This window comes from Crinia signifera, chromosome 1 (genome assembly GCF_055691185.1).
Source record: "Crinia signifera chromosome 1, ASM5569118v1, whole genome shotgun sequence".
Classification (NCBI taxonomy): Eukaryota; Metazoa; Chordata; class Amphibia; order Anura; family Myobatrachidae; genus Crinia; species Crinia signifera.
Genome location: NC_139217.1, coordinates 355,721,821 through 355,746,650, shown reverse-complemented (window position 1 = coordinate 355,746,650; position 24,830 = coordinate 355,721,821). Strand labels below are relative to the sequence as shown.

Below are 24,830 nucleotides of genomic sequence, written 5' to 3'. Positions count from 1 at the left end.
TGGGTCCAGCTGCTCCCTGTTATTCTCCCAGCATGCCTGTTCCTCAACATGACCATTCAGGGAGAACAGAGTCAGCTCTAGAGTCAGTAAGTCCTCCCTGCCTGATGTGTGCCCATTATAGTACTATTTTCACGCCTTTCCACACCCTCCTGCATTGACCCAAACCAGCCTTGGGCCAGGCAAAATACACTTGGGTCATATGTAAATGACACCCCTCTGTTGATTTCAGGTGTCAAATTTGTGGCCCAAGACTGGTTAACCCTTGTAAAACTACAGCTACTTATTCAAAATGATACATGATAAAATGGTGAATGTGCCCACTTTGCCTGCATTTTTGATGGCCAAACCAGCGTTGGGCCAGGCAAAATTCACTTGGATCATATGCTAGTGACACCCGTCTTTTGATTTCAGGTGTCAAATTTGTGGCCCAAGACTCGTTAACCCTTGCAAAACGACATCTACTTATTCAAAATGAGACATTATGATGTCCATGTGCCTATTTTGCCCGTGTATTTCATGCCCATATCAGCGTTGGGCCGGGCAAAATACACTTGGGCCATATGTAAGCGACAACCTTCTGTTAATTTGCGGTGTAAATTTTGTGGCCCAAGACTTTTTAACCATTGCAAAACTGCAGCCTTTTCAATATGATAAAATGGTCCATGTGCCCACTTTGCCCATGTATTTCATGCCCAAACCTGCGTTGGGCCGGGCAAAATACACTTGGGTCATATGTAAATGACACCCCTCTGTTGATTTCAGGTGTCAAATTTGTGGCCCAAGACTGGTTAACCCTTGTAAAACTACAGCTACTTATTCAAAATGATACATGATAAAATGGTGAATGTGCCCACTTTGCCTGCATTTTTGATGGCCAAACCAGCGTTGGGCCAGGCAAAATTCACTTGGGTCATATGCTAGTGACACCCGTATGTTGATTTAAAGTGTCAAATTTGTGGCCCAAGACTCGTTAACCCTTTCAAAACTACAGCTACTGATTCAAAATGAGACATTATGATGTCTATTTGCCCATTTTGCCCATGTATTTCATGCCCAAACCTGCGTTGGGCCGGGCAAAATACACTTGGGCCATATGTAAGTGACACCCCTCTGTTGATTTGAGGTGTAAATTTTGTGGCCCAAGACTTGTTTACCCTTGCAAAACTGCAGCCTTTTCGATATGATAAAATGGTCCATGTGCCCACTTTGCCCATGTATTTCATGCCCAAAGCAGCGTTGGGCCAGGCAAAATACACTTGGGTCATATGTAAATGACACCCCTCTGTTGATTTCAGGTGTCAAATTTGTGGCCCAAGACTGGTTAACCCTTGTAAAACTGCAGCTACTTATTCAAATCATTAAATATTGTGCATGTGCATATTTTGCCAGCATATTTCATGCCCAAATTAATGTTGTGCCAGGCAAAATACACTTGGGTCACATGTAAGTGACACCCCTCTGATGATATCAGGTGTCAAATTTGTGTCCCAATACTCATTAACCCTTGCAAGACTGATTTTCCTGAATAAGAAGCTGGACTTTGAATAAGAAGTGAATAAGAAGCTGGAGCTTGAATAAGAAGTGAATAAGAAGCTGGCCGAATAAGAAGCTAACTTCAGCCTCGTCTTATATTATACATTCCCCATATCTTCCCCAGTATTCTGCAGATGAGATGAGGTACACTCTTCACCTCACACAACCCCATGCAGCCTCACACCCTATAACAGACCTCTTTGTGACACCTATTCCTGTGCTCCCTTCAGACACATACGATATGTGAGGGGCTCCTAGTTAACATGTTTCATGTATATGACTGTACTAGCCAGGGTACTGCATCAGATGTGTTCCTGTTGCACTGGGAGGCACAGGGCTGGGCACTGCGGACCAATCAGAGTCCCAGGCTCCAGACAGGGGCAGCACGGAGCCCCCTCTCGGCTTTATACGAGTCCACCCAGGAGAGATGCAGTTTTTGGCGTCGGCGGGCACTTGGGCGCAGCTGTACAGAGGTGGCCGCTGCTATCACACGGGGCTGACCTGACATGACCTGACCCACGGTCTCCGCTATCTGCGCCCCCAGCCCCGTACAGCGCTGCCAGCTAGCCTGCCTGCCCTTCCCTGCCGGCGGCACTTGCTAAGCCCTGGTCACATATTTACCGAATTACCCCGGCTGTCACATCCTCCCTGTATTACCCGCCATCACCTCCTGCCCCTGCTGCATGTCCCAGGATGCAGCTCCGGAGTTCCGGGCTGTGGCTGCTGCTCTGCTCCATATGGGCTATTCAGGTCCCGGGTGGTCGCTGTCTCTGTGCCCGGCGCGGACATCCCAGGTGCTGTCCGGGAAGGAACAACGCGTGTACCGGCGTCAGCCCGACGGGGAGCACGTGTTACTGCGACACCTACTGCCGCCGCAGCGCCGACTGCTGCCAGGACTACCCGGGGGAGTGCGGGGGCAGCGGTGAGTACCCATGTGTGGGGGACATCATGTACACTAGTGGTTATTACATCAGGACAGGTACCCCAGTGGGCAATACCATGTTGTACACCAGTGACTCAGGGCTGTCTCTATAGAGGCAGCTGCCTAGGAGCTCCGGAATCTGGGGCACCCTGAGTCTATCACAAAATTATGACATCCTTGTTGAACTTAATGCAAACGGCAGAGACTTCCTTCCACACATTCACCTGAGTTTCTGGAAAGTCCGTATTGGGTTGTTGTGGTGGTGGTGGTGGGGGCAGTAAGCTGTTTTGCCTAGAGTGAAGAAAAACCTCTAGCCTGCCCTGGACGTACCATGTACATTAGGTGCTGTTACAGCTGCAGTAGTGGCCATACTGTCAGTGCTCACTTAACATTAGGCACTAGTTACTATGGGGCCCATTTATCATTAAATATTTTGCAGCTAAATCCATGGAAACATCAATTTTTGGGGGTTAGCCACAAATATTAAGTATCACCATAATGTATGTAGGAGGGACCTCAGCAGGAATCTTCAATTAGGCTTCTATGTATAAAAAACATCTGTCAGCAGCGCTTTGCATCACCTGGGCTACCACCATTCTGACGGCGGTAGCCTATGGGCTACGGATCGCACTGCCACCAGGGCAGTGTGGTCTGGATATGGTCACTAGATCTAGAACAACTAGGTCGACAAGCATTAGGTCTACATGCATGAAGGTCAACATGACTGGAGGTCGACATGTGGTTAGGTCGACAGGGTCATTAGTTCAACAAACTTTTTTTTTTTTGAGCCTACATGTGCCGAAAGGCGGTATTTCATGCCCTACATCCACTAGTGTATGGTGGGAGAATAAAATAGTGTGCCAAGTGCATCGAGCCGTGCAAGGGGACTGTGTCGTCATTCGGGACAAAAAAGTGAATTTTTTTTTTTTAATTCTAATAGCCACCGTTGCTCGGCATGCCTGTCCTGCTGATCAATGCCCACCCCACTGCTCCTCACAGCCCGGAGGTAGGATATGCAGAATGGTGTGTGCCAGTGGTGCAGTACCACTGGCACACACCTCGGAATCGGACCAGATGTGCCACTGATGGGTCTGACCCCATGCACAAGGGGCCGCGCATCGGGTCAGATGAGGTGTCAAACACATCCAATTTCTCAGCCCGTAGGAATCAGACAAACATCCCAAGTCGGATAAGTGTATGGGGCCTTTACACCTGGCGGGAACTCTGCAATGCCAGGAAGGTTTCAAAAAAAGAAAGATGTCTGCTAGGTCCCCTTTGCTTGCATCTGTAGACAACCTGTTACAGTGACAAACACTGGTAAGCTAAGATGTGGGGCACAATGCATCAAGTATGGCATTTGCTTGCGATGCATCCTGACACTCTTCTCAAGCATAACTGTGTTTAGCCACGCCATATGCTTGAAGGGAGTCCCAACAGACAGCTCTTGGCGGTGACATACTTCTGAGTTTATGACCCAGAATCCTATCTGCACATGTGTCCAGTCACACAAGTGCAGCAGAAGGCTATGGGAAATATAAAATGGATCCATCTCTGTGGGTACATGTAAAAGAAGCTGGCATTGCCCTCTGCATGAAAGCCTTGCAGTGGGATGTAATACAGTCTGAGTTCACTGGAGGTGCGGGATGCAGGCCGAATTTGAAGTTTTTAAAAGCGTCATTTACAAGGTAGAAAATGATTTCTGCCTTAATAAAACAACCCGAGTTCAGCCGGCAACCTGCATCTCCAAAGAACTTGGACTGTAGGAATCAATCGCATTCCGTGGCTTGGAGCACATGCGATAAGATAAACATCTGAAAATAACATTTCTTTTGGAGGCTTAACAGTATTTTACAACTTGATGCATCCTGTCCTAGGACATAAAGGGGAATATGTATTAAGCCTGGAGAAGCGATAAAGGGCAGGATGTACTAAACCGAAAATGCAGTAAACCCCCCGTTTTACCGCATTTTCATATGTACTAACTCCCCTCCGCCACATTTCCACATAGTAGGCTATCGCCACCTTTGGGCTATGCGTCTATGGGCTTCTTTACCCCCTCAAACTATTCCTAAACAACCTTTGCAGTGTGGCAGGGTGCATTATCCTGCTGAAAGGATACTGCCATCAGGAAATATTGTTGCCATGAATGGCTGTTCTTCATCTGCACCAATGTTTAGGTACATGGCATGTGTCAAAGTGACAATTACATGAATGCTATGACCCAACGTTTCGGAGCGGAACATTGCTCAGAGCATCACACTGCTGGCTTGCCTTATTTCCATAGTGTTTCCTGGTAGAGGAAAGTGATGCATGTGCACCTGGCCATCCCACATAATGTAAAAGAAAATGTTATTCATCAGACCTGGCCACCTTCTTCTATTGACATATAGATAGTGGCAGGTGCTCAATTAGTTTATTAAGACCATTCAGGTGCATGGAAAGGAGGGGTAATACTGATTAATACCGTGTTCTCACTGCGAGTGAGAAATACACGGCTTTTCCCGGCATTGAAATGCCGGGGACTGTCGCGCTGGACCCCCGTTCTCACTGCAAGGCAAATTCCCGGGTGAAGAAGTTCTACCCGGGAATTTGCCTTTTAACACGGGTTTTTCGGCAGTGTGAACGGGTTGACCCGTGTCTGCATACCCGGATCTCAGACACGGGTAAAAAGAAGGGTTTTACCCGTGTCTGAGATCCGGGTATGCGACCCGTTCACACTGCCAAAAATCCCGTGTTAAAAGGAAAATTCCCGGTTCTACATGCTAGACCCGGGAATTTGGCTGCAGTGAGAACGGGGTATTAGTAACAATCCATGGTTTCCCCCAGCTCACTGAATGTTATTAAGGTGCCATTAATCATTGCGATTATCGCATGCGTTTTGAACTTTTAAAGTTCAAAATGCATCGCATGTGGTTATAATCGCACCGTGTACCTGTGGGGATACGATGTGCATCCCCGCGGGTACAATATTGTATAGCACAAAAAGTATGTGCAGGCAGTACTTTTTGTGCTACATCGCATCGCATCACTTTTGTAGTACAGTTTGATGCGATGTACCTAGTGACCCTAAGGGACTATATAAAAAAAGGCTAAAATTGCATCGCATCACACAGTACACGTTACACATCGCATAGAAGACGAAAAATCACACCGCACCATTGTACGGTACAAAACGCACAGCACACAAAATCGCAACGTGTATGGGCACCTTTAGTAACCAGTCTAGAACACTATATGATAACACAATTCAGAAATATTGGTACATATATTTGCACAAATTTATTTATAAGCCCTCAAGCTTCTCTGTGTATTGGGGGTCCCTAGTGCTATATCTAGGTGCAGGGTGTGGCACCCCAAAAAAACAGCATAAACTAGAAAGCTCAAAGCAGCACACCAGTGAAAATAAATATAATAATGAAATGTAGATAAAATAGTAAATAAATAGCATTAGTGGGGGGGCAAAAAATTGTGCTAAGTCTTAGAATGTAAAGGTATGCCACACTAGAGCCACCTTCTATTGCCAATTGTGTTTTCTGTGGTAAAGAATCAGTGTGGGCACTCTGGACATTCTGCGCAGAAAGCCTCCGCCCCCAAAGTGCACCTTGAGTAGCCATGACACTGTCATCTCACCGCTTGTCCTTTATTGGACCACTTTTAGTAGATACTAACCCCTGCATACCGGGAACCCCTATAAGACCTGCTGTTTTGGAGATTCTCTTCACAATTTGGTGTGTGTGTGTGTACATACAGACACATTGCGGTCAATTTACTAAGATGGGAGTTCTATTGAAGATAGGATGTTGCCCATAGCATTATCTTCCAGAAGGTGTTAAATAAATAAGTAGAATCGGTACTTATGTATTATCTGGGCGCCTGATTTTTTCATCGCATCGCATGATATATAGTGGCATACAATTCATGTGTTGCGATTTTTCATTGCAAAGACCCGATTTTTAATTGTATAGTTACCCATTGGTGATTTCATACCCCCACTATCCAATTACGCATGGAGTTAATTTTATATAGTGTGGCGAGCGCAGCGAGCCCCGTGGGAAGACGCAGAATACATGTAAAGTAATCCGCGTCCCCTCGCGGGGCTCGGTGGCTCGCTGCGCTCGCCACACTATATAAAATCAACTCCATGCGTAGTTGGATAGTGGGGGTATGAAATCACCCATGGGTGACTATACAATTAAAAATCGGGTCTTTACAATGAAAAATCGCATCGCATGCCTTAAGTAGTGGCATGCAATGAAAAAATCGGGCGCCCAGATAATACATAAGTACCGTAGAATCTTATTGGTTGATATGGGCACATTCCCATCTTCAATAGTAAATTTACCCCATTTAGCCTATGGCTGAGCTGTGGGGAAGCAGTCCTGATGCAGGAAACAGCAACAGTTGATTGATGATGACTGTTCATCGTCCCCCTTCATTTTATATGACTTTGCCGGGTACTTGTGTATTATCTGGGCGCCCGATTTTTTTCATCGCACCTAAAAATCGTGTTGTATAGCATATACAATCATATTGCATGCGATGCACCGCGATTTGACGCGATTTTTATATGTACAGGCACCCAGATGCCTGTTTCATATGTGAAATGGCCCCCCTGACCCCATTTTTAATTGTATACCCACCCTGATGGCTAAATGCCCCCCATTGTTAACGCCACCCCACTATCAACGCCAACCCGAAGCGTGGCGTGCGCAGCGAGCCCGCATCCTACGACCTTTTCATACCCCCACTATCCACTTCGGCGTGGAGTTGATTTTATATAGTGTGGCGAGCGCAGCGAGGCGAGGGGAGGCGGTACGCATCCTACGACCTTTTCATACCCCCACTATCCACGTCGGCGTCAAGTTGATTTTATATAGTGTGGCGAGCGCAGTGAGCCACCGAGCCCGAATCGTGGCGAGCCACCGAGCCGGAAGCGTGGCGAGCCCCGCGAGGGGACGCGAATTACGCTTCGGGCTCGGTGGCTCGCTGCGCTCACCACACTATATAAAATCAACTCCACGCCGACGTGGATAGTGGGGTATGAAAAGGTCGGAGGACACGTACCGCCGCCCCTCGCGGGCTCGCTGCGCCGCCGCGCTTCGGGTTGGCATTGATAGTTGGGTGGCGTTAACAATGGGGGGCATTTAGCCATCAGGGTGGGTATACAATTAAAAATGGGGTCTGGGGGGCCGTTTCACATATGAAACAGGCATCTGGGTGCCTGTACATATAAAAATGGGGGGCATTTAGCCGAAATCGCGTCGCATTGTATACCATACAATAGCATACAATGCAACGCGATTTTGTCTTCAAGGGAATTTCAAGGGAAATCGCGTCAAATCGCATGCTTAAGGTTAGTGGCATACAATTTCAACATCGGGCGCCCAGATAATACACAAGTACCCTTTGCTGCTGCAAAATTTGTAAAAATCATTTTATTTTCACTTTGGGTATTTAGTAGAAAAATAAATCCACACTGCATTTAAAAGTGGCATACTGTAAGATAAATGGGCCCCATAGTCTAAAATTGATATATAGTTTCCATTTTCCTTTGTTGTCAATGTGCTTGTCAATTTGGTGTAATTTGAGTAGGGCTGGGAAGGAGGTCTCGGTGCTATTCAAGGTTTAAGCAGAAATCTGACTAAATAAGTGCTGCAATGCTGTTATCTGCCTTAACGCAGTGCAAACAGCATTGTGGTCTGAGAATGCTGGATACTGCGACTAGACAACGGTTTGAGTGGCGATAACTGGCATGTCCCAACTATATTAAGTGCAGGGCACAAAAGGGACATTTGAAACCTCCAGGACCACCTTCCCCGCTCTATTCATATCATGCTGAATTGAATCGAGCTCAATTAAAAAAACCTAGAAAACTGGGGTTGTCTAATACCCCATTCTCACTGCCTCAAAAACTCTGGATTTTGCCAGGGCAAGCAGTAATTTCCCATGTCATGGCTTAGTGTGAATGGATGTCAGTGAAATTCTCTGGTGTTATGCCCCGGGAATTTCACACGTGTTTTTGCAGGCTTATACCTGGGAATTACATGGGTTTAAGCCAGTGTGAACAGGCATGACCCGGGTTTTTCACACAGGACGTGAAAAAGCAAGCTGATTGGGGAATGAGATCCATGTGATATCCATTTAATGCAGCAGAGAGGAGAGGAGATATGGCGCACTGGAGGGGTTGAGCTGCTGGCTGTAAAAGGGGAGGAGGATATAAATAAGCAAGTGACTCGCACTAACATAGTAACATAGTAATTAAGGCTGAAAAAAGATGTTAGTCCATCGAGTTCAACCTATCTAACTTGTAACTACTGACTTGAGTAAGTCATATCTATAGGATTCCCTTAGTGGCCAAAACTGCATCCAGTTTTGATTAAAGTTCATTAACAGTAGTTGCTGTAATCACCCCCACCGGCAATGAGTTCCAGAATTTTACTGCTCTAATGTTGAAGAATTCCCTTCTTAATTCAGTACGGAATTTCTATTTCTCGAGCCTCAGTACATGCCCGTGTGTCCTAAGTGTAGGCCTGTTAGTGAACAAATCATGTCCCAGTTCCATATGTTTCCCAATCCTGTATTTGAACTAATGCTAATCTACTAATACTAATCATATCACCTCTCAACCTCTGTTTCTCCAGTGAAAACATATTTAGCCTGGTTAAGCTATGTTTGTATTCTAGTGATTTGAGACCTTTTACTAGCTTAGTCGCCCTTCTCTGTACCTGTTCCAATTCATTTATGTTCTTTTTAAGGTGCGGTGCCCAGAACTGAACACAATATTCCAAGTGTGATCTCACCAATGCCTTGTAAAGAGGCACTATCACATTGGGTGTGGTACAGGGGTACGACAGTCGGGATCCCGACTGGCCGGACCCAGACAGCATGGTGAGCGCAACAAAGACCCTTGCGGGCTCGCTGCGCTCGCCATGCTGCGGGCGACGTGGCACGCTACGCGAGCCACCTATTCTGTTCTCCCTCTATGGGGTTGTGGACCCCCACGAGGGAAAATAGTCGACGGCCGTCGGGAACCTGGCTGTCGGTGTTTTGACAGTGAGGATCCCGATGTTGGATAAATGCCTGTGTAGATCCCGACTGTCGGGAACCCGTCCGGCACCCATCACATTGGCATCCCTTGAATCCATACCGCTTTTAATGCATGCCATAGTCCAGTTTGCTTTTGATACTGCACTTAATACCACATATTTTATCTATGATGACCTCCAAGTCTTTCTCTACAGCAGAATTCCCTATAATAACTCCATTTAGCCTATAAGTAGCTTGTTCATTTTTGTTCCCATAATTAATTTCTTTACATTTTTTAACGTTAAATTGCACTTTCCACCATTCTGCCCACCTTTACAGTTTATGTAAATCACTTTGTATTGTTTCCACATCCTCTCCTGAGTTAATTTCCTATTGTCATCCGCAAATATTGCAATTTTACTCACTAGGGTCCCAATATTGAACCTTGTGGGACTCCACTTTGGACCTTACCCCAGCTGGAATGTTTGCCATTTACCACCACTCTCTGTTCCTTATTGTGCAACCCGTTTTTAATCCAATTACAAATTTTATCTCCTAACCCTAAATTACCTAGTGTCATTAATGACCTTTTATAAAGCACCATGTCAAAAGCTTTAGCAAAATCAAGCAGTATTACATCAACAGATTTCCCAAGTCCATCCCCCTACTGACTTCCCCATAGAAGCTCATAGACAGTCAATCCTGTCTAGTTAGACACCTAAAGATAGTCAATTGCATCTAGATCTACAGTAACAAAAAACGCACAAACGCTATATCAATGGGAGCGTGGTCAACATGAGATTTTTACTTTTTTTTTTGGTTATGTTGACCAAAAGCGAGGTACCGTGCCTAAAGCATGGCCAGCAACACGCTGGCCATGCTTTAGGCACGGTACTGTACCTCGCTACGCTCGCCAGTGTTATTTTCTAACTCTATGTCCACTTGGATAGTATGAACTAAGTCAACCTGCACCAAAAAACCCTGAAAAACTCATGTCGACCATGTAAATGTCGACCAAGTTCCCGGCGACCTAATCTAGTGCTAGTTAGATTTTACTAAAGTCAGTATGTCACTACTGTTTTCCATGGATGGCTGTGGCCAGTGGTATCACAGTGATGTACTGGCACCTCGACTCTGTGAAAAAACGTGCTCATATGGAGATGTTTTCTTACAATATCTGGAAAACTACGCAAATGATATCTGTATACACATGTAGAGTAATAGCATATAGTGATTTTACCCTACGAGGTTTTAACTAATATCCCTTTCACATCTCCAAAATAACTGGGGTCGGGCAGCCCGGAATTTCAATCTGGGATTAAAGCAGGGTTAAACACAGCCTTCCACCATTTGTTAAATTGCATCACTCCTTAGTGGTCTATGGAGCAATCATGAGCAGCGCAAACTGTGTTACCATAGGAAACATGTTTTTTTTTTTGTCCTCTGTACACATGTAGATAAACTAAGTATATCTGTCTATGCATAGTTTAGTGGCCAAAATGTAAGCACCCCTAGATTGGTGATTTAGGAATCTGTACATAGATTATTGGGTTTTGCTGATGTAGTTGTTCTGTAGGTATGTGCAAACCATGCATCCATTGTGGAAAGCGGTCACAGCCAGCATGCGTACCACGCCACGTTAAAGACACACCACACTTTCCATGAAATATGTGGTAAAAGTCATCACATGGACCTGCCCTGTCTTGTAGGGTGTCATGGCAGTGTTGTGGGCATGTAGGCCAGTGCTCATTCAAAGCCTGTTGACAAATCAGCAAAATGATTTAGCAGTTTAAAGGTGAAACATTTAAGTCTATATTCTTCTACAACATGCACAATAAAGCATACAGAGATTGAATCCCACATGTTGAGCAGAAGTGGTACTGTATACTGCACATGAGGTATAGATCCATGGTAAGAAGGCTCTCTGCTGCATGGAACATGTATTTCATAAATGTCCTGTTCCTAATATCTGATCTGGGAGCCCTCATAAATATTAACTCATGATATCAAATATGGAAGCTATATGCATATCTCATATTGAGGGAGTCTACCTGAATTACCCAGTACATCTCGTATGCAATGATATGTGTTATGTATGACTGGGTGGAGTAAAAGGGCCTCTGGCCTTTGATCTGTGGATAAGATGAGCTTTACCCTGACAGCATGAACAGCAATGATCAGCATTAGAGAGGATGCCATTTGTGACATGTGAGATCAATGTAAAACCTTCAATTATGTGTGCAAGCTCCAGAAGTAAAAGGTGAATGACATGAATATCACAGAGCTAACGGCCTCTAATTTCCATGGACACTTCCAGGTTTGAAAGAGTTACCCCTGCTACCTAACTAGCCCCCCCCCCGAATTGTTAATATCTGCCTAGTACTACTGTATGGGGGCCTTTTACATTATGGGGATCATTAGTTGATCAGGTCTACCTGCGAAGCAGGCTAGAGATCATTCCACAAATATCATTTAGTACCAACATCTTGTGTACTAATGTAATGAAACATAAATGTAGTTTAAAGAACTCCTATAATTGGCAGTATGTATATGTTTAAGCGCAACGGAATTTGCTGCGCTATATAAGAAGCTAAAAATAAATAATACACAATCCAAGTTTTCCTGAGATGCGGGATGATGGCCAATCTATGACTTTTTTTTAAAAGCAGCAATCTTTTATATGATTTTTTTTTCTTACCTGCACCTAAGGACTGTAAAACATGACTGCATAATTGCTACTGGTATATTGATTTTCTTATTTTCCTTCAAACCTTGCTCACTGTAATACAGTATTAAAAAGGATGCTCTATTGCAGTGATTTTCAACATTTTTCAAGATTGCCAAGGCACACCATCAGACTCCCATAGGGAGAAAATACATTGTGCCCCCACAGAGAAAAACAAAACATATTGACCCCCATATGAATAAACAATCACATTGTTTCCAACAGGTAAAAAAGTTCATTTGCCCTCACATAAAAACAAGAGACCAGTGGATAACCGTTAATAACAGGTGGTGATGGCTGTAAACTGGTGTGGACATCTCTATAAGTGGTGGTTGTGAAATGCTGCTCTATTGCTTCTACAAACATTTGGAAACAAAAATTGGTACTCTTTACCTAGAACGGCGCCCATCGCGGTGATCGCGACATCGCGGGCAGCACATAAACGGCCGCGACGCGATGCCCGCGATCACCGCGATTTTCCCATAGGGAACAATGTTAAAAAGCCTAATTGACCGCGATTTTGCATTCAATGCCTCAATGCCCGCGATTTTCCCATAGGAATCAATGTTAAATGGGCTACAGAGCCCAAATAGCCCCAATTAACCCTTAAATGTCCCCCCAATTTTTGTACGCCACCCCACGATCCACGCCAACCCGAAGCGTGGCGAGCGCAGCGAGCCCGCGAGGGGCGGCGGTACGCGTCCTCCGACCTTTTCATGCCCTACTATCCACGTCGGCGTGGAGTTGAGAATAGAATAGTGTGGCGAGCGCAGCGAGCCACCGAGCCCGAAGCGTGGCGAGCGCAGCGGATACCTTCACAGTTATACGCGTCCCCTCGCGGACTTCACAGGTGTCCGTGGCGACGCGGACACCTGTGAAGCCCGCGAAGGGACGCGTTTACCTGTGAAGGTATCCGCGTCCCCTCGCGGGGCTCGCTGCGCTCGCCACGCTTCGGGCTCGGTGGCTCGCTGCGCTCGCCACACTATTCTATTCTCAACTCCACGCCGACGTGGATAGTAGGGCATGAAAAGGTCGGAGGACGCGTACCGCCGCCCCTCGCGGGCTCGCTGCGCTCGCCACGCTTCGGGTTGGCGTGGATCGTGGGGTGGCGTACAAAAATTGGGGGGACATTTAAGGGTTAATTGGGGCTATTTGGGCTCTGTAGCCCATTTAACATTGATTCCTATGGGAAAATCGCGGGCATTGAGGCATTTTAAAGTAAAATCGCGGTCAATCAGGCTTTTTAACATTGTTCCCTATGGGAAAATCGCGGTCATCGCGGGTACCCGATTTTGATGTACCCGCGATTTACCCGCGATGCCCGCGATGACCGCGATTTTTTACCCCCGACGCCCGCGATTCTGATCGCGGGCGCCGTTCTAGGTAAAGAGTACCCAAAAATTAAGTGTCCTATTGTACTTTACTTCCCTTTATTTATTTATTTTTCATACACAATACCCATGTTCATTATAACCCATGTTGTTTGTTGTTGAAATAGCTTGGCTCTTATGATAGAAACATATGTTTGGTTGCACGGGCAGTTCCATAACAAGGCAGCACTGCCCCTATACCCGTAACACCTAAGGGCAGCTCTGCAGTATCACTAGTGGCTGTGCCATTTCAGGTGAGGCAGTAATAATGCTATCCACCTGGTCCTGTGTTTGGTGTGGTGTCACTTCTCATACACCTCTAGTTACAGCTCTGTTCTAGGGATTCTTTCCCACCATTTGTTATAAATGTCCCCTTGCTCTTTATTCTATTTAGCATATTAGTTTGTGTTCCTATACTACTTAGTGGCAGGTGCATTGTCCACTGGGGCTACACAAAAGTGGCCATATTGAATGTGATCTAGTCATTCTGCAATCATTTACATCTTGGTGTCATTGGGTCCATACATTTAGCCAGTTATTTAGCGTAGATTTTGCTTATTGTGTATGAACTAGTGATCACTCCAGGATCATGGCAGAGGGTGGAGGGGGATAGAGGGCAGCTTGAGTGCAGCCCAGACCTGCCGATATCACTAATGTGGGTTGGCCGTCTGCCAACGACAATGTCGGTGCTGGGCTTTCCCCAAGCTCCTTGGTCAATGTAAATAGATACCATGTGCATGCGCACAATATCTATTCATGCTGCAGCGGGGACCCACGGGCCTGGCTGTTTTAGCAGGGTGCTGCTAAACGTGCAGCCTAGAGTGAACACTGAACATTATATGGACTTTAAGATTTTTTGGGGGGTTTTAAATTTACTTTACCATTAATAGCTTAGAAAATTGAACATGCCATGAAAACATTTGCCACCCATGGGGGCAGAATGAAAGCCTCTGGGTTGTGAAGAAAGGAGAGGGTTAAAATGGGTTAGGCCGCAGGGCGAGGAACAGCATAGGTGCATTGGGTAGAAGCAGAGAGGACTGCTGAAGCTTTGGGCAATGCACAATAGAGGGATTACCCTTACATAAAACTATGCAGGGGGCATACTGGGATGGGTCTCCAGTTCCTGTTAACTCAGTGTTTGGGGACATGCATATACATAAAACTTAAATTATTGTTCTAGTATGGGTGCTTCATAAGGAAATAATTTATAAATTATGGAAATTCTTTCTATATATTTTCATATGCTTTTGTCATGGTGTATATGTGTGTGAGGTGTATTGCCGGTGTCTGTGATGGCAGGGTGCTGCTGGTGCCTGTGCTTGCTTGTGTGTGTGTGTGTGTGTGTGTGTGTGTGTATGTGTGTGTGTGTGTGTGTGTGTGTGTGTGTGAGGTGCTGCTGGTTCATATATGTGTGTGGGGGAGGAGGGTTCTGCTGGTGTTTGAATGTGTGGGTTGCTGCTGGTATTTTTTCCCCAGATGCCGTGGAGGATTAGAGAGATTGGTATTTTTGTGTGCTTGTGTGTGTATAGAGACCTGGTGACTGTGTTTCCTTGTTGGGTGTTGCTGGTGTGTGTGTGTAGGGTTACCACCTCATCCCTTTAATTCTGGACACATATTAATTGCACAGGTTCTGTGGCTGGCTGACTAAAGCTGGGTACACATATGTACAATTTCATTTTTCTTGCGACCGTTCGATCGACCGAATACACGTTCGGCCGTCCAAAACATACGACCGTTCTGCGCGTACACATATGTACAATTTTACTTGCGACGTCCGATGTACTCCCGTCCAAACAATCGCAAGAAGAAGTATATGAGAGACCCTGTAACCCTTTGCCTGCTGTTTTAACTAATGTGTTTTTAATGCCTCACTGCCCAACACTTTAGAGGCATCACTTTAAGACATTAATCAATGTTGAAGTTTTAATAGTGTGTTATGGTGCTCTGCAAAGAGCTTCCAGCACACTCTATTAAAACTTCAACATTGATTAATGTCTTAAAGTGATGCCTCTAAAGTGTTGGGCAGTGAGGCATTAAAAACACATTAGTTAAAACAGCAGGCAAAGGGTTACAGGGTCTCTCATAATGCAGCATACCACCGTGCTTTGTCAAACTGTCAAGCATATCGATCGAACGTGCGTACACACTTCACTTTTGTTCCGATATGGAGCCGTCCTGTCGGATGAAATATTAAGCAGCAAAGAACCTTCGACCGACCGACCGTGGACGGCCAAGAGCGTTTTTGGCCGTTTATCGATCGCACAGCAGCAATTGGGACAGCGTACACACCTATACAATCGAACGACCGTTTGCCCCCAGATTGGAAGAACGGCCCGACGATTGTACATATGTGTACCCAGCTTTAGATCCCATTTCATCTGGTTTTAAACTGCCACAGAACCTGTGTAATTAATATGTGTCCGGAATTAAAGGGATGAGGTGGTCACCCTATGTGTGTGCATGGGGGGGGGGGGGGGTGTTTGTGATGCTGCTGTTGTTTGTGTGTGGGTTCTCGGAATGCCTTGCCAGCACCGGTAAGGAGACTAGTGCTGGAGCCCAGATGTCGGGGAGGGTTAGGTTGCTAAATTGGCGGTGTCCTTGGCACATGTTCTTGTATACGTCTAGGAAGGTGTATAGTCTGTATAGACCTGAGAATGAATGTCAGACATGGGGTGAGATTTGTTAGATTGCAGCGCTCGGCGCCTGTCTCCGCATACACTGCTTAGTATAAGACTTACAGTCTTCCTTTTCCCCCTTGCAACCAACGGAGTTAAGCGTCACCCTGAGTGACAGGTCGCTTAAGCGAATAGCAGGGCAGAGACCCCTGACCCTGCTGGCAGCGTTACTCTTTCCTGTGAGGAAGTCCCCGCGTTAGAGTGTGCCTCAGATCGTGTGTGACTCCGTCCATGCTGTTTGTAGCTCCACGTGCACCGGAGCGCATAGGAGCAAGCCCCCGCTGTAATCCCGTTACCAGCGTGACTTTTGCACAGGGAGATCAGTCATCATTGGCAGCAGCGAGACTGGGAGAGATACCGCAGCGTAAACCAGCAGACTGCCATTTACCCTGCACGCGCCAAAACGCTACAGCTAAGTAACAACCAGAGACTGTCGTTACCAAATGTACAAGTTGTATTACTGCTTGAAGTTAACTACTAAAGTACTGTTGTAACCTACAAGCCTGCCACTTGAATAAACCCTTCAAACTGGTTATATCTTCTAAGTGTGAGGTCTAACAACCACACTGCACGTACTTATATACACTCTGCCAATAGGTTATGGGCCCAGCACGTCACGTGCGCGAAGATTAACCCCCTGAAGACAAAGTGCTAGCGCAGTACATAAAAGAACACAAAGGAATTATTTCTAAATTGCCATTTGTGGAAGAGTTAACGAGAATGCACAGTACAGGGCATAGCATGAACTTTCCAAAGCTCAAAGGCTCAGAGAATTACACTACATGGAAGTTCGCTATGGAAATGCAGCTTAAGAGGGAGAAGCTATGGAAAGTCACAATAGCCCCAGGAGAAAGTCCAAACCCAGAAGAGGTAGACAAGGCCATTGGCACAATAGGCCTGGCTGTGGAGCAGCATGTTTATTCTACTATCTGTGGGAAGGAGTCCGCTAAGGACATGTGGACAACTCTACAAGGAGCTTATGAAAATAAAGGCTTAATGAGAAGGATAAGTCTGAGACGCACACTGTATGGAACAAAATTGAATGCATGCAAGGACATGAACGATTATATTGATAAAATACTATCGATAGCTCAGCAATTGGCGTGTGTAGGAGCAAAAGTGGATGAGGAAGAAGTAGCAATGGTAATGCTGCAGAATTTGACAGAGGAATTTGACTTTCTGGTTGTCGCACTAGAGTCAAATGAGACCAAGCTTACAACTGAAGTTGTGAGAGCCAAACTACTACAGTTCCAAGAGAGAATCCACAAGGATGCCATAGCTGAAGGTTCTGCCTTAGTAGCAAAGGGTGCGAAACCCAAGAAATGCACATTCAAATGTTATGTGTGCCACAAAGTAGGGCACAAGGCTTCAGAATGCAGGCTGAAGAACACTAGTGGCATGCACAAGCGGCATGATAAAAAGAACGAGTCAGCACTGAATGTAACAGACAAGCCAAGGAGGGATCTCTGGTACATGGACTCGGGAGCCTCTAGACACTTCAGCTGCAACAAGGAGTGGTTCAATTCTTTAACACAGTGTAACCCCACAACAGTTACCGGGATTGGTGAAAAGATCCTTACTGCTTCAAGTGTTGGGACAATCACAGTGAGACTAAGAATTGAGGGACAGACAGTAGTCACAGATATCCAAGACGTCCTGTATGTACCAGAATTGGGAAGTAACCTCATCGCTATCAGCGTACTCGAGGCAAAAGGCTACAGAGTCCAGTTTGCAAAGGGCAAGTGCATGGTGCATAATGAAAGAGGGACTGTAATTGCTTCAGCAACCCGATGCAACCAACTATACGTCCTAGACACAGATGAATGTGTAGCTTTGGCAGCCTCTGCTGAAAATGAGTCCATGGAGCTCTGGCACAGACGTTTGGGACACTTAGGATATGATAATGTCCAGAAATTAGCTGATGGGATGGCAACAGGAATCACAGTGAAAGACACCGGAAGACCTGTGTGCGAGAGTTGCATAAAAGGCAAGCAGACCCGCAACCCATTTCCCAAGTCAGCAGGCAGAGCAGAAACACAACTAGCTCTGGTACACACAGATGTGTGCGGACCAATGGAAGAGGAGTCAACCAGTGGTTACAAATACTTCATGACTCTCATCGATGACGCCACAAGAATGACACACGTATACTTCATAAAGAAGAAAAGTGAGGTGGTCAAGAAAATTGTGGAGTACAAGAACCTAGTGGAAACTCAGACGGGCCTAAAACTAAAGGTCCTGAGATCCGACAATGGGGGAGAGTACGAAAATGAAGTACTAACCGACTTCCTAAAAAGGCATGGCATAAAGCATCAGCTGACGATGGCCTACACGCCTGAACAGAATGGCGTAAGTGAAAGGGCGAACAGAACAATCGTTGAAAGAGCACGAGCGATGGTGAACGATGCTGGCCTGGAGAAGAGTTTTTGGGCAGAAGCTGTATCTACTGCAGTATACCTGAAAAACAGAACACCTACAGTGGCCGTGAAGGGAAAAACCCCCTTAGAGGCCTGGTCTGGGAAGAAGCCAGACATCAGCCACCTCCGTGTCTTTGGGAGCAGAGCTTATGCACATATACCAAAAGAGAGAAGGAAGAAACTTGACCCAAAATCAAGACAGTGCATATTGCTAGGCTATTGTGAGGAGAGCAAAGGGTACAGGCTCTGGGATGCAGAGAACAGACGTCTCCTGAAATCAAGAGATGTGATATTTCAAGAAACAGCATCACCCACAAAAGCAAAAGAGCAAGAAAAGCAAGCACTAGTAGAGGTATGTGAAATAGAAAGCATACCTGCAACAGAAAATACTGAAGAAGGAAGCGAACCAACTAAAAGAGCTTCTGTGAGAAGAAACAAGGGCATACCAGCCAGAAGATATGAGGAAGAATATGCGAATATTGCTTTCAGTGAACCTCAGAGTATTCAAGAAGCGAAAGCGTGCAGTGATTGGGCGAAATGGAAATCTGCAATAGACACAGAGTTATCAGCACTGAGAGAGAACGATACTTGGACCATAGTAAATAGGCCAAGCAACCGCAAGACAGTCAAGAACAAGTGGGTCTTCTGCAAGAAGTTAAATTCAGACGGAGAAGTTGCCCGTTACAAAGCCCGTCTTGTTGCTAAGGGATACACACAGAGATCCGGAATTGACTATGGGGAGATATACTCACCTGTTGCGAGGTATAACACTCTCAGATTAGTAATTGCAGTCGCCACTTTACAAGACTTACTGCTATACCAATTAGACTTCGATTCAGCATTTCTAAATGGAGAACTACTTGAAGAGATCTATATGGAATCACCAGATCATTATGATGAGAATGAACTTCAGACAGAGAAAGTGTGTCTTCTGAAGAAATCCATATATGGCCTAAAGCAGAGTGGTCGTTGCTGGTACATAAAATTGGACACAGTACTGCTTGAAATGAATTTTATTAGATCAGAGACTGACCACTGCCTTTATCACAAAACTCTGGGAGAAAAGTTGTTCATCATAGCAGTCTATGTGGATGATATACTTATAGCAGGTCACGAAGATCACATCACAAGTGTAAGAGATCAACTGAAACAGAGATTCAAGTTGAAAGACTTAGGTCCAGCCAATCATCTGTTGGGCATGAGGATTGTTCAAAACTTGCAAAAGGGAACAGTCACAGTCGACCAACAAACGTACATCGAGGCAACAATCTTGAAGTATGGGATGGCAGACTCCAAGTCAGTGAATACACCAATTGACAAAAGCATCAAGATTACAAAAGGTATGTCACCAACCACACAAGAAGAAATAGAGGAAATGCAAGATGTTCCTTACAAGAACGTGGTTGGAAGTCTTATGTATGCAAGTATTGGAACTCGTCCAGACATCACTCATGCAGTCAGTCGGGTGAGCCAATTTGCAATAAATCCTGGAAGACAACACTGGATCGCAGTGAAGAGGATTCTGAGATACCTAAAAGGTACAAGTTCCTTGAAATTAAAATTCGCCAAGACAAGCAATTCAAATTTGAAAGTCTTCTGCGATGCCGACTGGGGAGCAGATGAAGATGATCGCCGTTCCCACACCGGTTACCTGTTCACACTGGCCGGAGCAGCAGTTAGTTGGGCGAGTAGAAAACAACCGACCGTTGCTCTCTCAACAACCGAGGCCGAATACATGGCTCTTACAGAGACATCAAAAGAAGCACTCTGGATCAAAGAGACTTTGTGTGAGTTAGGTCTACTTTATAAAGAAGAGACTATCAGTATCGCATGTGATAACAGGGGAGCAATAGATCTTTCCTGTACTACCAAGCACCATGGAAGGTCAAAGCACATCGCGATAAGACATCACTTCATCAGAGAACTAGTGGAGAACAAGTCCATCGATGTTGAATACATTGCAAGTGAACAGAATGTCGCTGACATGCTTACTAAAGGACTGTCGGGAAACTTGCTTATTAAGTTCGTGAAGGACTGTGGACTTGTCTAAGTTCAAAAATGTTGATTTGAAGTTTTGATGTTCTGAATGTCTTTTTTTCTCTCTAACCATATTTTCGGTTACAGGTATTACAAAAGGACAAAGCATTGTATTGAGTTCTTTTATGTAGCCGAAGACAGCCTTAAGCGAGGGGGAGTGTTAGATTGCAGCGCTCGGCGCCTGTCTCCGCATACAGATAGCGCAGGGCTTGTCTTTGCTGGGGATGGCGGAGGACTCGCCACCCGCCATCCCCCGCCCCGCGCCATCTGTATGTCGGAAGGGGACGCGCGTGCACGAGGTGCACGCGCGTCCCGTTCCGACGGAGCTTTTGCCCGGGTCCCCGCCGGCTTCCCCGGGTCCCCGCCGGTCCACACCGCCCCCCCGCAGCCCCCCGCAGCCCTGCCCGTCTCCCTGAAGCTGGAGACGGGCAGGACTGCACCCGCCGCGCCGCCTCGCCGCCCGGCTATTGAGACGCTCGTGCGTGGGAGACGCACGAGCGTCTCATTCAGCCAGAGCGCCAGATTGCTGGCGGATCGCCAGGGACACGGTCCTGGCGCTCCGCCAGCAATAATAAGCCCTGCTCCATCTGTACACTGCTTAGTATAAGACTTACAGTCTTCCTTTTCCCCCTTGCAACCAACGGAGTTAAGCGTCACCCTGAGTGACAGGTCGCTTAAGCGAATAGCAGGGCAGAGACCCCTGACCCTGCTGGCAGCGTTACTCTTTCCTGTGAGGAAGTCCCCGCGTTAGAGTGTGCCTCAGATCGTGTGTGACTCCGTCCATGCTGTTTGTAGCTCCACGTGCACCGGAGCGCATAGGAGCAAGCCCCCGCTGTAATCCCGTTACCAGCGTGACTTTTGCACAGGGAGATCAGTCATCATTGGCAGCAGCGAGACTGGGAGAGATACCGCAGCGTAAACCAGCAGACTGCCATTTACCCTGCACGCGCCAAAACGCTACAGCTAAGTAACAACCAGAGACTGTCGTTACCAAATGTACAAGTTGTATTACTGCTTGAAGTTAACTACTAAAGTACTGTTGTAACCTACAAGCCTGCCACTTGAATAAACCCTTCAAACTGGTTATATCTTCTAAGTGTGAGGTCTAACAACCACACTGCACGTACTTATATACACTCTGCCAATAAGATTTAATAGGATGAGAGATTCAGAAAGTGAGAGATTTGGTAAGAAATCCCCAGTTTTTATAAAGCGGCAATCATTTACACTGCAAAATAAAAATTATCTTGCAGTGTTAATGATTGCAGCTTTAAAAAATCTGGAGATTTCTTACCAAATCTCTCACTTTCTGATTCTCTCATCCTATTAAATCTCACCCAAAGTTGGAAGTCATGAAGTCAGATATTAATACTCATTTAAAATATGTGTTTAGGTGATATTAATGTGCCTATTGTTACAAAATTGTCAGTCTTACATATAGTACATATTTTCATCTCCTGCTTAGTGTATGCCGTGTGTGTGTGTGTGTGTGTGTGTGTGTGTGTGAGATAAATGTATCTGGGTCTGACTTGCCAGGTTCTTGCTCAGCCTTTTATGGACTACTGTATATAAGCAGGACATGGGTAGGACACCAAACTTGGTAAGAAGTGTGTAAAACGAGTGACTGCAGAATGTAGGAACCCTCTAGCGGACCCTGTTAGAGGCAGACACTATACAGGACATTAGTGTTGGAACAAAAACCTGCTAATGGATGAGTGACAGTTTTTGGCAGTTTTCCAGCATTTCAAAGCAAATGGTCAACTGTCATTTACTCTCATCCATTACCAGGCTTTTGTTCCAACCAGCCCAATCTGACAACCAATCTGTAGATGTATGGCCAGCTTTAAACTGAACATTGCTTTATACTCATATTATAAATGCTTCATTTAACTTTTTTTTTTTGCAATTTCATATTTTTATCATCAGTGATCGCATTGTTTTTGTGTGCAGGTTATTAGTGACATGAGATTAGTGAGTACATGATAGTGATGCATTCACTGCACACCTGCCTGACATTGTTTATTGTCCTGTTTATAAAGGACATATATGCTATATTTCAGTAAGAAAGCTAAAGCATTGACCACGGGTATCGGTCATAGGTTGACATACATTGGGTCGACACCTGAAATAGGTCAACATGGCTAAGGTCGACAGGGTTAGAATGTCGACAGAAGCATTAGGTAGACAATAGGAAAGTTGACAGTCAAAACGTAAACATTAGGTTTTCGTGTACCGCGTGCACTCGCCATGCTTCTGGCACGGTACCTTACTGCACTCGGCACACTGTTCTATTCTTTCACCACACTGAGGGGATGTCGACCTTTTGACTGTCGACCTTCCCATTGTCGACCTAATGCATCTGTCCACCTATCAACCTAAGCCATGTCAACATATTTTAGGTGTCAACCTAAGCACTGTCAAATGTATGTCGATTTTAATTGACCTAGTGACCGTATCCCTTGACCACAAAGCAGATCCCATACAGTACACACAGAGCGATGTAGGGGCATTTTCTAAGAGATCTAGTAAAATTTAGTCATATCACTTAAGGGCCCTACACACAGAGAGATTTGTACCAGAGATTCATAATAGGAGATTTAGCAGGAGAGATTTCCCTTAAGTTAAATTGGGCCTACACACTGAGAGATTTGTGCCAGAGATTCATAATGGGTGATTCAGCATGAGAGATTTAAAATCTCTCACAGAGGATGGGATGTACAAGCATCCCTCCATCCATTGCGCCGATGCTCACCGAAGATATACTGCGGTGGGCAACGCAATCTCTGCGATCCCCGCCGCTGCTTGGACTTGCTTGTTTGTTTGTTTTTATCTAATATGTGTTTAGAACATTCCCCCACAGAAAGTGTTCAGGCGATTTCAGGGGAATAAAAAAAGTATTCAAATTCACATATAAACGTTGGTGTGTCGCCCCCTTCCCTCCCTTTAAAACCAAATAAAAGTAAAATATAAAGAAGTAGCTACAGTGGGGTGACCGCAGCTAGTAGCTACAGTAACGCCACTGTATGCTTTATACGTCCTGCATGTCCTGTCCCTTGTATTCCTGATGGTTCAGTAGGCCACGTGTTGCGCCCCTGCTGGGACTAGTAGTTCCACACACACTGCTGCCAGGAGGAGGACTGGCTGCTGGGGAGAAAGGTGAAGCTCTCCCTCCGGGCGGATCCTCCACGCTGCGCTATCACCGGCTCCCTAACCACTGTGTGCCCTCCTGCCGGCTCACGGCTCTCCCCGGCCACTCCCTATTGCACTAAATGAGCTGGCCCAGAAGCTGGAGGGTGCCAAGCTGCCCGGGGGGAGCCCGCCGCGCTGCCAGAGAACAGGGAGGAGGAGGAGGAGAAGCTGGTTCTCCCGCATGCCGATCTGGCGGTGTCACAGCAGCTACAGTGATCGTTTAGAAGGCCACCACACGCAGAGAGGTTGATGGCCTTCTGAGCGATCATAACCCTCAGGTCTGTTCTATATCGCGGTCCTGTGGGGCCATGCATTTGTATTGGTGTGTGGGCTACACACACAGCGATAGTCAGAAACTTTCTGAGCGGTTTAGTAAAACCGCTCAGAAAATGGCTGAATATCGCTCCATGTGTAGGGCCCATTAGAAAATGCTCTGAATTGCACTGTGTGTAGGCCCCATAAGATAGCAGGGCCCTTTTGCACATGTGCATGGTAATCACAGAACATTCGCAGTTTGCTGATCATCAATCTATTGTGTGATAACTTTCCATTGTGTACAAAGTGGAATTTAAGGCCCCCATACACTAGCCGATTTTGGTCCGATTTCGGTCGGATCTGGCCGAAATCGGACCAAAATCGGCTAGTTTTGATGTCCCCTCAGATCCGATGCGCGGTCCGACCACCCGACCACGTCCGACCACCCGACTCGGGACCTAGTGGGGCGGCGCGGCGGTGGAGGGAGCAGGGGGGGCTGGGGACGCTGCGGGGGACACAGGCAGCATAGAGCCGGGCAGGGGGAGCCGGCCGGGAGCTGTCAGTAATGAATAAAAAAAAAAAAAAAGCCCATACAATGAATGGGCGGCCTGTGATTGGCTGAGCGCTCTCTCAGCCAGTCAGCAATTGGCTGAGAGAGCGCTCAGCAGCCAATCACAGGCT

General features: G+C 46.1%; 1 protein-coding gene across 1 annotated transcript in view; it reads left to right on the top strand.

Moving 5' to 3' along the window:
- Positions 1–1,918: 1,918 nt before the first annotated feature.
- Positions 1,919–24,830, top strand: part of LOC146009013 (somatomedin-B and thrombospondin type-1 domain-containing protein-like) — a 50,406-nt gene continuing 27,494 nt past the window's right edge. The window contains exon 1 of the mRNA XM_083148975.1: positions 1,919–2,455. Within this exon, the coding sequence (XP_083005101.1) occupies positions 2,227–2,455 (229 nt within the window). The 5' untranslated portion in view covers positions 1,919–2,226. The remainder of the gene's footprint in view (positions 2,456–24,830) is intronic.